This window comes from Grammomys surdaster, unplaced genomic scaffold, assembly GCF_004785775.1.
Source record: "Grammomys surdaster isolate TR1022 unplaced genomic scaffold, NIH_TR_1.0 170, whole genome shotgun sequence".
NCBI lineage: Eukaryota > Metazoa > Chordata > Mammalia > Rodentia > Muridae > Grammomys > Grammomys surdaster.
In genome coordinates, this window is record NW_021604618.1 from 21136549 (window position 1) to 21152070 (window position 15522).

Genomic DNA, 15522 nt, shown 5'->3' on the forward strand with positions numbered 1-15522 from the left:
GCACAGAGAGAAGTCTCAATCAAACTCATTTTGGTGGAGCAGCTGTAGGGAGGGGCCGGGGGAGGACGAGGGGGGGTGGGGGGTGGGGGGTGGGGGGTGGGGATGAGAATTTCCAGTCCGATATTCCCAAACCAGGGGTCTTTTACTCTGAGTCACCACTAGGGGGCAGAAGCATTCCAAAAGCTTGGCTATTGATTGGAGTGGGGGTGGGGTCACCCGTCTTTCTCCCTATCATCTAGCTCAATTCCACCTTCCCACTCCATCAGAACAGTCAGACTACACGGAGGTAAAAGCTTTGTTTTATTGATGAGGCCAGACAGGCGTTGTCTCTTACTTGGGCAGCCTCACCTGTTTGTGCTGCAGATAATACAAAAGCCAGGGTGGTGGCCTTGCTGTCCCAGGGCCTCTTATTACAGCTGCTCCACCAAAATGAGTTTGATTGAGACTTCTCTCTGTGCTCTCTTTTTTTTCCTACTAGGGTTGGCCAGGATGACCTAGCCTGGCCTTGGATCACTGCTCTTCCCAGGTGACTCCCCCCACTTTCCCAAGTCACCTGCCAACTCAGGTGGCCACCACACCTTTAGGGCCTACATCAGATGTACTTTATTGGTGGCATCTGGACAAATACAGTTGGAGCCAACTTCAAGAACAGGATAGCTGTAAGTCCAAGCTTCTCTCTGGGGAGAAACAGGGGGATCTGCCCAGGAGGAAAGGCTTAAGAAGTCCATAGAGGTGGCGCTGCTCAGAGCTTCTTCCCATTTCTGTCACTGTGGACGTCCTCGCTGTTCCCACTGCTGCTGTGGAAGGCTAGTTGAACGAGTATAGTGTTTGGCCCTTGTCCTACTCCTCAGGCTCCGTAGTGCAGAGGCAGAAGGGATGGTGGATTCCAGTCTCCTTCCTCCTTACAGGCAATGGCCCTTATCTCTTTACTCTATAAAACCAGGTGGCTGTTCCTCAGTGAGTCATATGATGATAACGTTCAAATACCTAGCAACATCCATATTTGGAATAGTGTGTAGCCAGAGTAAGGTTCAAGCAGTTTTCTTTTTGCCTCAGGTAACTTCGCAGTAGTCCTCTCCTCAGTTTAAGGAGTGCCTAAGGCTGCCTGCCTCCCTCGGTTCTGGGGGTCTGAGCACGCTGCATTCATCTAGTGTATAGGGGGCATTTGTACTAGGGATGTCTTCAGGTGCCCATTTAGCATCTTTTCTGGATCTCTTTTTCTGTCTACCACCCAACGTATCAAAGCCAGGTTCCTGCACCACCCACTCCAGACAATCTCCGGTGTCTGCTCCCTTTCCAGGCCCCAGACCATATCCTTCTCTCCACCCAGCACTGGGTGCTACTGGAAACAGATCCTGTCCTTTACCTGCTTTCAGATCCCAGCAGGCTGTTCTCAGCTCCCACCAGGGAGTTGAGTTCAGTGCTCAGGGATGATGGTTCTTTGTTGGGGCTGAGCCCTTAGAGGTCACTGGTGGGGAAATGTTCAAGATACAAAAAGTTAGGTTGGAGAAGGGCCAGCTACTAGGGTGGATACTCTCCAGATGGAAGGAGAAGGCAGCTCAAAACACATTCTTTTCTGCTTGACCCCAACACCACACGCCCCTACTGTGGACATTCCTATCTCATGAACTGTCCCGATTCCTAGTCCTGGAATGGAAGCCTCAAAGTACATGAAGTCGAGCTGGAGGGACCAGTCCTGAGCAGGTTCTAAAGTCTAGGCCCCACCTTACCAAAAGCATGCATGCCACAGCAGAGTGGCTTCTGGAGGGAGCAGGTGACCTGCCTGTCCTCAGACTGGGTGTTGTAGCCTGTAACCTCACTCCATCCCCAACTTCCCAGGCTACAAGGCCCATTCTGAAGACATACCCACTCTGTATGTTCTACAGCCCCAGTCCTAGCAGTGGGAGGTGAATCCCGGTATTTCTGACCCCCTGCCACCAAGGCTCCTTGGGTTGAGCCTCTGTTCTTCATGGTGAAGACAGAGACTCACAAAGTTCTCCCAGAACCCTGAATTCCATACCCTACCAACTGCCACCCTCGATAGAGGCTGAAGGTTGCCTCCTTCAGGGCCTGCCCGTCACATGCCATTGGCAGAACATTGACTGTGGGTTTCACCTAGCCACATAAGCAAGACCCATATGGGACGAGGCAGAGAAACAATGGTGACTTCCCCCCCCCCCCCCCACCGGCTGTGTGTGCATGTGTATGTTTTGTTTCTCTGTGTAGCCCTGGCTTTCCTGGAACTCCCTCTGTAGACCAGGCTGCCCTGGAACTCAGAGATCCACCAGCCGCTGCCTCCTGAGTGCTGGGATTAAGTATGGATGGTAGCCTTTACTAGCAAGAGGATATCAGGTTAGGAAAGTAGCAGTTAGACTTGGGAGGTCACTAGAGGGCAGCCTTAGCAGTGATGGAGTCATGGAGCTTCATTGAAGATTCCAAGGCAAGGCTGGTGAGACCCTGTGACAGGATAGGAAGTAGAAGCCAGAAAGTCTCAGGTGGGTCAGTTGAGGGAGCTGGGATGAGCATTTCAAGGTAGTGTCCAGATACCAGAGACTGGTACCTGGGCCTGTCAAAGCCCTGGAGGATTTGGGGAAAGAGAGAGCAGGGGAAATCTTCAGGGAACCAAAAACCACCATGGACACAGATCCAGGACAGTCTCTGAGTCTCAGGCCAGGAGTCCTCAGGGAAGCAGAAAGAGCTAGCCTGTGTCTCCCTAGTGCATCCCTCATGTAGGCCTGGAGAAAGGGGCAGAGGCCACGGGACAGAAACTACACAGGCTCTAACTACTATGAGGCTTACCACCTCAGGCTGGGTTGTGGGTGAGGCCACACCCAGTTAAAATAGAGGGGCTTGGCACAGTTTTGAAGGGTGACAAGGATGGAAGCCCATGAGCAGGCTGAAGTGTGGGTGGGAGCTAGCCGGGTACAATCATGCAAAAGCCAAAGGTGGTGATGTGTCCAGCAGCTGGATGCCCACTGTGAAGCAAGGCATGATGGGTTAGACGGTCAAATAGGCCAGCAATGTACAGTAACACATTGCACCCACAGCTTATGGTTGCTGAGTCTCATGCCTGTGACGTCATATGATCTCCTCAAGTTCTGTGAATGAGCCTGGGCTGGTGCTATTGGCATCTCTGGGAAGATCAAGGTCAGCAACCTGTTTCTCTGTGGGTGAGGCCTTCTCCCTCCTCCCTGGCACTAATAGCCCTATAGCACTTTCTCCAACCCATGTCTAGGGTAGGCTATCTTTGTCAGGTATCCTGCATTGGGAGACTATTGTGTGCCCTCATCAACCCAAAGAGCTCATGTGTTGTCCCCCACTGCCCTACGAGACCCCCTTACATCTCTTCCTTCTCCTGATGATCCCTGTTCTAATCCTTGCTTCTCACCACAAAAATGCCCTCCTCACATCCCAGGGATTGCTGGCAGAAAGGTGCCCTCTGTCATTAAACCAAGCACTTTGGGGCCATTTATTCTCTGTGAGGCGCAGGGCTGCAGGTGGAGGGATGTACATTTGGCTGAAGCTCTGCTGGCCTTAAACACCTTAGGACTGTGGCCACAGTCAGAAGCTGTGCCGTGGATTGGCCTCAGTGTGCCCATCACGGTTCTGCCAGCCTCCTTGTCCCCCAAAGGCATCTGGTCAGATTATCAATAAGAAGATACTGTCTTATCTTCTCTGTCTATCCCATCAAGTCAAAGTTCTGGCCTTCTTCGAAAGCCCTCAGCAGCTCTACTTTGGCCTTCCCTGCCCTAGGCCAGGGCCTCAGAGCTTGGCTCCAGAGAAAGAAAGAACTGGGGCCTCCAATCTGCAGCCCAGAGCACTGTTCCCACTTCCCTTCTGGGAGAGTCTATGAGGACACAGCTCTTTTCTCAGTCTCCTGCCCAAGGCTGCCAGTGAGGTAGGTGTAGTGTCAGTCTCCCTTAAAGATAACAGGAAGATTTCTGAAAGGGGAGGGCTGGTAACACAGGTAGTGATGGGCAGAGGAGGTACCATCTGCCCGGCATGGATATAAGAGAGAGCTCTGCAGGCACCACGCTCTGCAGCCCTCCTCTGGGGCTCTGCCTGTCTGCTGCCTCTGCCCTGGCTCACTCTCCTCAGAATGGCAATGAATTGTAAACAGAGCAGAGTCATTAGCTCCCCACCTACTTAGAAACCAAAGGCCTCTGTGCAGACTTCCAAAGGAGTTTCCAAAGTAGGCTGGAGGGTTTTGTTGGTTTGTTTTTGTTTAAAGATTTTTTTTTATGTATGTGATTCTACTGTAGTTATCCTCAGACACACCAGAAGAGGGCATCCGATCCTCATTACAGATAGTTGTGAGTCACCATGTGGTTGCTGGGAATTGAACTCAGGACCTCTGGAAGAGCAGGCAGTACTCTTAACCACTCTTAACCGCTGAGCTGAGCCATCTTGCCATCAGAAATCCGATGTCAGTCTCAGCTATGAGAGACTACGTCTCAAAACACACACATGTACACACATACGCACTCATGCCCACACGCACAAAACAACATTTGAAGAATTTTTTTAGAGATTTATTTATTTATTTTGTGTATATGAGTGTTCTACCTGAATGTACACCTGCATGCCAGGAGAGGGCATCATATCTCATTACAGATGGTTGTAAGCTACCATGTAGTTAGTTGCTGGGAATTGAACTAAGGACCTCTGAAAAAGCAGCCAGTGCTCTTAACCGCTGAGCTATCTCTCTGCTCCCTGATCCCTTTAAGGAAGTGATTTCCTGAAAGAAAGATGGTTCAACCTAAGAAAAAGCCCAGGCTCTGTATTCAGGCAGATTAAGTCCTGATTAGGACCACTGCATACTGGCAATCTCTAAATGTCTCTGAACCATGTTCCTTTTTAAGTCTCTCAAAGAAGGGAAGATAAAACTTTATGTGGTAGTGCTTGCTTATAATTCCAACACTCCAGGGATGGAGGCAGGGGAAAATCCGATGTCAGTCTCAGCTATGAGAGACTACGTCTCAAAATACACACATGTACACACATATGCACTCGTGCCCACGTGCACAAAACAAACTCAAAACTGGTTGGGTGTGGTGCTGTACACCTGCAATTCCAGTGCTTAGGAGGTGGAGACAGAAGGATCAAGTTTATCTGCTGCTCTAAATTTGAGGCCAGCCTGGGAAAGTTTCAATCCTGTCTCAGAAACCGAAGCCCTACCTCTGAAAGAAGTGGGAATGGATCTGGAGAGATGGCTTAGTGATTAGGAGATGTGTTTTTGCAGAGAACCCAGGTTCCACTCCCAGCACCCCTATGGTGACTCACAACCATGAGTAACCCCAGTTCCAGAGGGTCCAAAAGTCATGTGTATAAGATACCTATATGCATACAGGCAAAATATTTATAAACATAAAGCAATATAAATACATCTAGACAAAATATTTAAAAATAACAAAAAAAGAGAAGAGAGGGTAACACCTCCTAGCTTGTAGGCCTGGAGAGATGGCTTAGCAGTTAAGAGCACTGGCTGCTCTTCCAAATGACCAGGGTTCAATTCCCAGCACCCATATGGCAGCTGATAACCAGCTGTGATTTCAATTCCAGGAAATCCGATGCCCTCTTCTGGCCTCCAGTGGTACCAGGCATTCACATGGTACACAGACACAAATGCAGACAAAATGCCCATAATGAATGTATGCATGCATATATGCGTGCGTGCGTGCGTGCGTGCGTGCGTGCGTGCGTGTGTGTGTGTGTGTGTGTGTGTGTATTAACAATACCACCTAGAGCTGATCCTGGTTGGCAGCACTGAGATAAGGAAGACTCATCCTGTTCCTCAAAGCTTTCTTCCTGTTTTCTGATGGTGACCATGGCAACTTTTATTTTACGATTCTAACTGAGGTCAAATTGGCATGCCATAAACCACGTATATCATATTTGAATTGTGCAAGTTGTTTTGGTATGTGTATGCTTCATGAAGCCATGACACCTACCCCCATTGCTTATTCTCCTCCCCCCTTTCTCCACTGCCCATGAGTCTGCTGTGCTTATCAATTTTCTAGGCTTTTCTATTCTAGACAAAACCATGTAGTATGTATTCTCTGTGTGTGGCTTCCTTCACTCCACATAATTATTCTGACCTCCTGCCACAGTGTGGTTTGTATCAGTTGTTTATTCCATCATATCATTTGACGTATGCATCACATTTGGTTTATTAACTCACAATTCAGGCAAGATAGAGACTGTCTCAGTCTTTAGCTATTCCCCAAACTACTAGGAACAGTTAGCACAAAGTTAACAACCTGGGTTTCCATTCTTCTTAAGCATTTTTTTCCTTTCCCCCGCCTCATTGTCTTAGTTAGGGTTTTACTGCTGTGAACAGACATCATGACCAAGGCAACTCTTATAAGGACAACATTAGGGCTGGCTTACAGGTTCAGAGGTTCAGTCCATTATCATCAAGGTGGGAGCATGGCAGCATCTAGGCAGGCATGGTGCAGGCAGAGCTAAGAGTTCTCTATCTTCATCTGAAGGCTGCTAGTGGAAGACTGACTTCCAGGCAGCTAAAGTGAGGGTCTTATAGCACACACCCACAGTGACATACCTACTCAATCAGGGCCACACCTTCTAATAGTGCCACTCTAAAGCATATACAAACCATGGCACCCATAAATTCTAGGTATCAGACCTAGGGACCTGGGCATATTAGGCATGATCACTGAGCAACACCCCAGCCCTATTTTTTTTTAACATCTATTTTTTTATGTGTATACACATGCAGACATATATCCCTCTCTCCCTCCCACCTCTGTGTGTATCTTTGTGTATCTGTCTGTGTGTGTCTATGTGTGTGTCTGTGTGTGTGTGTCTATGTGTGTGTCTCTGTATGTCTGTGTGTGTGTCTTTTTGTCTCTCTATCTGTATGTGTGTATGTCTGTATGTCTGTCTGTGTGTCTGTGTATGTCTATCTGTATATGTATTTGTGTCTCTCTGTGTGTATGTCTGCTATGTGTGTCTATGTGTATCTCTGTGTGCCTGTCTGTGTGTGTCTCTTTGTCCCTCTATCTGTGTGTGTATGTCTGTTTGTGTGTCTGTGTGTGTGTGTTTATGTCTGTGTTTGTGTTGTCTGCTATGTATGTCTACCTGTATATGTGTCTATGTGTGTATGTGTCTCTGTGTGTGTGTGTGTGTGTGTGTGTGTGTGTGTGTGTACATGGGCATGCAATGGACTGAGTGCGGAAGTCAGAGTATAGCTTTTGGGAGTCAGTTCTCTGCTTCCATCACGTGGGCTCAGGTGATCAAGCTCAGGTTGTCAGGCTGGACAGTGGCGAGTGCCTTCACTCACTGAGACATTGCCAATCTCAGTTTCATTTTTATTTTGGTAGATTCTCATTCTGTAGCCTACCTGGTAAGAATCTTGTTTTGAGCAGCATTGTATTATTAGGACAGAGCACAGTCATCTTCCAGAAAATAATTTTTAAAAACACATAAACATAGAAGGAAAAAATCCACACAAATATAAACCACAACAAAAGAAGCCAGTCATTACCTAACAACTAACTTTAGCAAATTTATCAAAATTCATTCACCAAGGGTCTAGAGAGATGGCTTCACAGTTAAGAGCACTGTCTTCTCTTCCAGAGGACCTGGGTTCGATTCCCAGCTTCTATATGACAGGTCACAACTATGTATAACTCCAGTTCCAGGGGATCCGATGCCCTCTTCTAAATCCAGGGATTCTGGTTGGCCTTCACAAGCACTGCATGAATGGAGTACACAGGCAAACATGCAGGTAAGACACCTATACACATAAACTTTTTAAAAATGGAAAAAAATCCATCAAATTTACTGGGCACTTACTAATGCCAGAAGAGCCGCCAATGGCCAAGTAACTGAAGGAACCACTGTGTCCCTGAACTTGAGATGTGCAGAGATCAGTGGGGATAAGAGGTGTCGGAAGAAAGGTTCTCAGAAGATAGAAAGCTCATAGCAGGGGCTCCTGGGCTGCCCGAGCCAGCCCATGAACAAAGTATCATGGCACAGAGCAGGTACTGGGGCATCGATACCAGCAGCCTACGAAGGCCTTGGCTAAGGCAGAGCAACTTGGCAGCCTGAGTTCTGAAAGTTTTCATCCTTTCTGCCTCATCCAGATTTCATCCCCATGGTCCCCTTTTCTGTGTGTGATTTCTGTTTCCAGACAAGCTCGCTGGACTGGGCAACAATTTAAGAACTCTAGGCCATAGATCCCAAAGCAGGAATGTACCAATGGCCACTTTCCCTCTCCCACATGCTGGGAGGAAATGATGGCCTTGTCTAGTTTGTGGAAATCAGTGTGCCAGCCCTGTGTGAAACACTCACCTGTGACCTTGTACTTGGCTCTGAGAATGTTCCCTACTGTTCTCACCCGCTCCACCCCACTCCTGCTTTCTAGTGCTCTTTGCCCTGGTAGAGATTAGCCTATCCCTCTTCATTACCTGAATCCTCAGCCCTGGACTCTCCCAAGAGCATATGACCTGACCCCACCCTGTCCTGTACAAATACTCCCTGGAGAGGAGACCATCTCAGGCTTCCTGCCCCTACTCTACATTCTCAGGTAAGGACCTGGCCCTGCTTGCTGAGGGTGGTAAAGGGGGAGGGCTCTGTGTGAGTGGATGGGTGCCTGTATGGTCCTAGATTCTCTAGGTATGTGTCTGTTCATTGAACTGTTCCTGTGCCTCTGGGTCTTTGTGAGGATAACATATGTTTCACATGTTGATCAGTTTCTAGAGGATTGCCTGTGTCTGTCCCAGGTAGTTGTGTATTTGCATGCATGTCTGCCTACCTGTCCCCCCACCACTACCAAAGCCTCCCCCTAGTTTCCAGGCTAGCCTCTGAACCTCCACTCTGCAGGAGTTAGAACTGACACATCAGGTAGAGAGGTCACTTGAGAGTTATGGGCTTGCAAAGTCCCTTCTAAAACTGACAATTCCTGTTTCTCAGATAGCTAGGCTTGAATGGAAAAGACATTCCAAGTCTTTTCTCTTGCTTTTAACTCAGGTCTTGATTGGCCCAAAGGTTTCCGTTAACATCCCTTCACACACCTAAGTCCAGCCTCATGAGACTTCTAACTCATCATTAGTCAGGGGAAAGAGTAGGGAACAGTGGAGGCTGGGGAGCTGACTCAGCAGTTAGAGCACTGGCTGCTCTTCTAGAGAACCCGGGTCTGATTCTCAGCACCCAGGAGGTGTCTCACAGCCACACATAACTCCAGTTCTTGGGTCTGGTTCCTACTTTGGCCTCTGTGTACACTGCATGAACATGGTGCCCAGACATAAATTGAGGCAAGACACCCATACATATAAATTTTTTTAAATTTTTAAAAATTAAAAAAAAAAAGTAGAGAGCCAGAAAGACTATGGGCATAATTTGGGACTGATTTCAGCTGAACACACGGAAACCAATAGAAATGAATGGTTTTCTAGGGCTGGGGACAGGCTCAGTGGTAGAAATCCTGCTTTCCAAGTACAAGGCTCCAGATTTGATCTGCGACTCTGTGCTTTTGTATTAGAGGTGTTTGTGAGTGTGTGTGTGTGTGTGTGTGTGTGTGTGTGTACATCTGTGCTCATTTGCCCAGTGACTATATGAGTTAAGAGGGTCTTGATACCTTTAGTCTTCAAGTGTACTGAGTTATAGGGTTGTCAGTACTGGGGTTGTCAATTGTGCCTTGCATGCCAGGCCCCAAAAGTCGAGGCTAGACCTCAACAGCTACACATGATGACAGCTTGTCAGTGGATGACAAATTGACTCAGACCCTAAACTCCTCACTATCTTCCAGTCTTTGTGAGAAGGGACAATAATAAGCAGTGAGGACCCTGGAAGGCTGTCCATTCATTTGTGCTGCAAGAACAAAGTCCTTAAGGTCCCCCTCCTCCCCAGAAGCCCATACCCACCCATCAGTTCAGCCCCTCCCTATATGGCATACACAAAAGGATCCAAGCCTCCTTATCCCACCTCTATACCAGGTGTTTTATACAGAGACCTATCCTATGGGGGAGGGGTTATCATGACCAGGGCACTTGGCAGGCACCCCTTTCTTCTTTTGAAGGGACTATGTGTGTACAGCCCTAGAAAGGAAAGAGATTAGATTGGGGGTTAGATCGATGCAAATAAAACTTTATCTGTTAACGGCAGGTGCTCCGGGTGTCACTTCCTGCTCTTGCCCCACAAAGATGCATCCAGGTAAGCAACATGGCTGGGTGGCTAGGAGGTAGAAGAAGGAAGAGAAGAGAAAGGTGAGGGGGGAGGGCAGAAGCAATCATTCAGCCATATCTCTTAAATGCCAAGTATGCTTGCATGTGTGTGTGTGTGTGTGTGTGTGTGTAAGTGAGTGTGCACAGAGTTTCAAATGCAAACAAACCTTTGTATTCCAAAGAATACTTTATATTTAAGAAGCAAGTTTACACAGTCTTCATCTCACTTGTTCTTCAGTCTCAGGAGAAAAACAGGCAGGTCCCTCTCCCACGGAACCCACGAGGCTGGGGAAGTTAGGCAGTGTGCTCGAGGTGAGACCCTGAGAGCGCTGCCAGGTCTGCTTGAGGTCATGCTGTTGCCTCCCCTCAAAAGACACAAAGGAGCTAGAACTCCAACCAAAGCCCACCTTTTGGGGCACCCAGTAGCAGAGTGAGCTGTTGTGTCCACAGTGGCTATCTCGACATCCCAGTGAGGTGGAATTCCTGCTGTGCAGTAAGGCAGAGTGAAGTTAGAGAGATTTCCAAGCAGTAGACAGCAAGAGCAAAGGCCCAGCACCAAGACCAGAAGGTTGTAACCAGGATATAAGGAGAAGCCAGCACAGAGGGATGAGGGGCTGTAAGCAGATGTTCAGGGATGAATCAGGAAGGCTGGCTGGAGCCCAGACGAGGACAGAAGAGGAAGAATTGGGGTTTACCACAATAGCATGCCTCCCTAGTGCCCTGAAATTTGACCAAGGTTACGAGGGCAGACCACTGGCAGTGTGAACAAAACCTTAACCTCCTACCTGGCCCTGTGCCACCCGGGGGGGGACTCAGCCAGCTCTTGAGCCCACAGGGATGCACAAGTAAGCTTTGTATTGACTTTCAATATGAATCTGCTGTTAGTGGAATGAATGAAGGAATGACTGTCAGGCAAGTGGCCAAGCCTGAGGAGCCTTGGTGGGGGCAGGGGTGAACACAAGAACTAGCATCAGGGAGGAAGAAGGGGCAAGTTATCCTCTTCAGAACCAACGGACTAAAGCCGCTGTTTCTTTTTCCCTCTTTCTCTCTAACAGGTGGCAAGGTAGGAGCGTTCTCTAGCCTACTTCCTCCCCTTCCCCTGGCCCCTCCCCCTCCCACCCTAGCTGCTTCTTTCAGGCCTCTCACCTTGTTCTTTGACCAGAACTTTGCCAAACAAAGCCAGGAAGAGTCAGGCAGCAGCCTGGGAAGGGTGGAGTGCCGCCGCATCCGCCCACCCCCTGCCAACTGCAACCTTCTCCTTGGCAGTCTCTCCTCTGTTTTCCCATCTGTCTCTCTCCTTTCCTTACTTCCCTCCCCTGGCCCAGCAGCCCATCCTCTCTCCTGCTGGTCCCTAGCCTTCCCGGGCTGTCTGGCTTGCCTGCTCTCAAGCCCCAGCCACACTGCGGGGCTCCTAGGACAGGCTTCTGCTAGGAAAGGAAGGGCAGGCTGCCTGTTCACCACCTCCCCCTCCCAACCAGTTGCAGACAGACTTCCTGGCCTGGGTCTGTGACCCTGCCACAGGAGGGTGGAAAGTGGCTGTTTCCTAGAATGGCTGAGCCTAGAGGAGGCAGGGACTATTGTAAGAGGATAGCCCCCAGGTATAGAGACTGTCTTCCCCGGAGGTATTCTGCCCTATCAACCCCCTAGATGGCGAATGGAGCAGAGGGGCAGAACTCCACTTCTATATCACTGGGCTTCAGATCCCAGTGCCCTGGGAATTCCTTAGGCCTATAGCAAGAGACAAACACTCCTGGTCTCCAGGCAGGAAAGGTGAAACAACACTTTCCCAGGTCTCTTAGATCTGAGAAGTGGAAGTTTAACTTTTCTTTCTCTTCTTTCTGATTGGGTCTGGCAGCTGCTCAGGGGCATTATCGGCTCATTCCTAGATACCCTGTGTGTATATCTGTGTGCATGCTTATGTACCCACCTGCAGGCATATATCCAGATATAGCTATTTTGTTGTGGCTTTGTTTCGTTTTTACAGTGTTTATGAGTTTATGGTTTCTGGACAAATTCTCTATCATTGAACTCCATACCCAGACACAGCTTTAAAATTTTATTTATTTACTGTTATTTTTGAGACAAGATCTTATCATGTAGCCTTGGCCTGGCCTGAAGCTCACTATGTATATCAGACTAGCCTTGAACTCACAGAGATCTGCTTGTCTCTGCCTCTTATGTTGCTAGAATTAAAAACATGTGGCACTATACCTGGCCAAAAAATTTAAAGACAGGGCTTCCCTCTATAGCCCTGGCTGGCCTGAAACTCACTATTTAGATAAGGCTAGTCTCAAACCAATAGAGATCCTCCTGTCTCTGCCCTCTTAAAGGGTTAAGGGCATGTGCCACCACACTCCACAACCATAGCTATTGTATATGCATTTAACACACTTTTGTCTATACAGAACACATTCTCGATGTCCACCCTCTACCTTTCACCTGCTCTTCTCCTTGGAGCCTGGCTTTCTCCTCACCTGGCATTTAGGGAATTCTCCAGCCTCCTCAGCTTCACCTTTGCTCCTAAATGTAGTGAGCTCTCATTTCTAGCAAGGCAGAACTTGTAGCCATTCTGCTGAGGACCCCAGGCCAGGGAAGGGACCTATAAGATAATCTTGCTTCTTACAAATTAATAACTCCAGATCCAGAAGAGGTCACACAGCTCTGCAAAAGGAATAAACCTAAAGCATCTGGACTCTTCCCTTTTTCCTTGCCCAGTATCTGAAAGACTTCACTGCAAAAGAAGCAGGAGGGCTAGGAGCAGTTCCCTGCTACCTCTATCACCAACTTCCCACTACACCCCCTTGCAGATGCCCAGGAATCCTGAGTCCTTTGGGGAGGGGAGGTAAAGAGGAACTGACCGCAGCCATTGCCATTGGCTTTGCACTCTGGCATTTCTCTTTTGACTTTCCACAGGGGCATTGCCAGGGTCATCCTCACTGTGGGCCACCCCCTGGCCATGGTCCAGGACACTGCCCCGGGGGACATCACCCTCCAGGACCTGGTGGGCCACCCCCTGGCCATGGTCCAGGACACTGCCCCGGGGGACATCACCCTCCAGGACCTGGTGGCCCACCCCCTGGCCATGGACCAGGGCACTGTCCTGGGGGACATCACCCTCCAGGACCTGGTGGCCCATCCCATGGCCATGGCCCAGGACACTGTGGGCCTCACCCTGGTCCACATCACTGAGAAATCAGAAGAAACGAAGATACAAGATGAAGAGTCTGCATGGAATCCCCAGCTGACCTAAGCACTGGGTCTAAACTAGAATTTTCCCTTGCAAATAAATAGCCTCCTGGAGGCCATATTTGTTCTCTTTAGAGACTGTCTATCTTCATATCCAACTGGTGCTCAGAGCCCAGTTCTATCTTAATTTCCTTACTGTGAAAACCAGATATCCATCTTGGCATTCTCAGAAGCTTGACTAAGTGGTACCCACAGCAGAGGGCTGCTTCAGATCACTGGTCTGATGGGGTTTCAACAGTTCTCTGTTGTCCGAATACATTCTCATTATTTCCTGAAAACACACTGAACTCCCAACCTTCTTCTGTTACAGTCTCCTAAATCCCACTCCAGGTGAGGCATGTTCTGTCTGTCTTTCATACCTTCACATTTTCAAAACCTTCCTAGCCAGCTGCAGCTCCACTGTCTCTGGACAGTTTTCCTTAAAGCTATTAGAAAGAAACAGCTCTCTTTGTATCCTGCCCTTTCTCTGCCACAAACTGTAGATCAAAGATGGTACCAACCAGGGCTGGTGAGATGGCTCAGCGGTTAAGAGCACTGACTGCTCTTCTAGAGGTCCTGAGTTCAAATCCCAGCAACCACATGGTGGCTCACAACCATCTACAATGAGATCTGATGCCCTCATATGGGTGTCTGAAGACAGCTACAGTGTATTTACATATAATAAATAATCTTAAAAAAAAAAAAAAAAAGATGGTACCAACCATCTCATAGGCCTACTCACACCCTGGCCACCTGGCACCGATTTAAGGCTGCTTTTATCCCTCCAGCCACCTATAAGTCACTCGAGGTACTTCTAAACCTCTAGATCCACTCAGCCCATGCCTTAGAACCTGTGCCTTGCCTAGACCAGCACTTAGACACAATTAAGGGATATCTTCAAACCAAGCCTCATTCATCTGACTCTCCTCAGCCTGTCACCTTCATGCACAACAAACACAGCCAGGCCCAGAACAGCCTGCTTGCTGTGAAATCCTTCTTTTGCCTATCCAGATCTATGAAGGACTCTTCCACTCCTCTGCACTGAGGTATTCACTATAATTCAGCTACAGCCCTTTAGCCAGGCCGGCCCTTCAACCAACACCTCAGTTCCTTCACAGTTAGTTCCTGGTGGGGGCTGGCAAGTGCTCCGGAGTGGATGACTATCAGATGGGGAGTAGTGGTAACTGCATGAAAGGGGCTGGGCATCTCTCCTCCTCTCACTACCCCTTCCCCTTGTTGCGCACTTTAAAAATTCGAGAAGAGGCTTTAATGTAGGAAGAGGCCGTAGATCCAAGGCCGGGTCCAAAATGGGAAGAATGACCTAACTCGAGCAGATACCCTGCTCCCCCTCTGGAGGACAGAACACTGAGAGAAGCCTAGAGAAATAGAGAGTCACGAGACCCAACCTCTCTGCTTCCCTGCGCTATGAAGTGTGGAAGCCAGCTGTTCAAGTTGTGAGGATTTTACCCGGGTCGTTCTTTCTGGTTTCTTATAAAAAGAACAAGGCGTCCAGGAGAGACGGTTTGGCCACATTACTGAGGACAATGATGAGACGTAGCCAGGGTAGAGAGGCCTGTACTGCAGCCTACAACCTTAGTGACAACGAACCCCCAGCCCCCGCTGCTGCGGCGCTGCAGCAGCTTGAGTCCCTATCTCTCCTCCCTCCTTCCTGCCCTGCGTCCATTGGCGGATTTCTCTTCGGCCCCGCCCAGCGACTGGCCTCTGGAGCTGAAGCATGCGCAGGAGCCCACCGCTGCCGCTGCTTCAGCACCAGAGCCCGGACAGCGGCGCCGCCCACGGGCATGGACGGTGGTAGCAGCTCCAGCTGCTGCAGCGATCTTCTCTTTGCCAGTTTCTGAACCGCAAGCAGCGACCTGAGGGGAATATATTAGCCCCAGAAGGCAGCTGCCGGAACAAGTAGGAAGAACCCCTCCGTAGATCCTGCTGGAAGATCTTCTCAGTAAGCCTGCATCAGGTATCCTAAATAACCGCCCCCACATACCACCTCATCCATTCCCCAGCTCTTCTGAAAGCCTCTCCCTGAGAGTATGTTTGTACACCTTCATCTTGCCTGGTCAGTTCATCCTTTCTCATTGACACTCGATAATGC

At 49.0% G+C, this 15522-nt stretch overlaps 1 protein-coding gene across 1 annotated transcript; it reads left to right on the forward strand.

The window, feature by feature from the left end:
- The first annotated feature begins 10134 nt into the window (after positions 1-10134).
- Positions 10135-13495, forward strand: Phgr1 (proline, histidine and glycine rich 1). Its single transcript, XM_028766847.1, has 3 exons — positions 10135-10176; positions 11243-11250; positions 13101-13495. The coding sequence occupies exons 1-3, from the start codon at positions 10167-10169 to the stop codon at positions 13374-13376; spliced, it is 294 nt and encodes a 97-aa protein (XP_028622680.1). The 5' UTR covers positions 10135-10166; the 3' UTR covers positions 13377-13495.
- The last annotated feature ends 2027 nt before the right edge of the window (positions 13496-15522 follow it).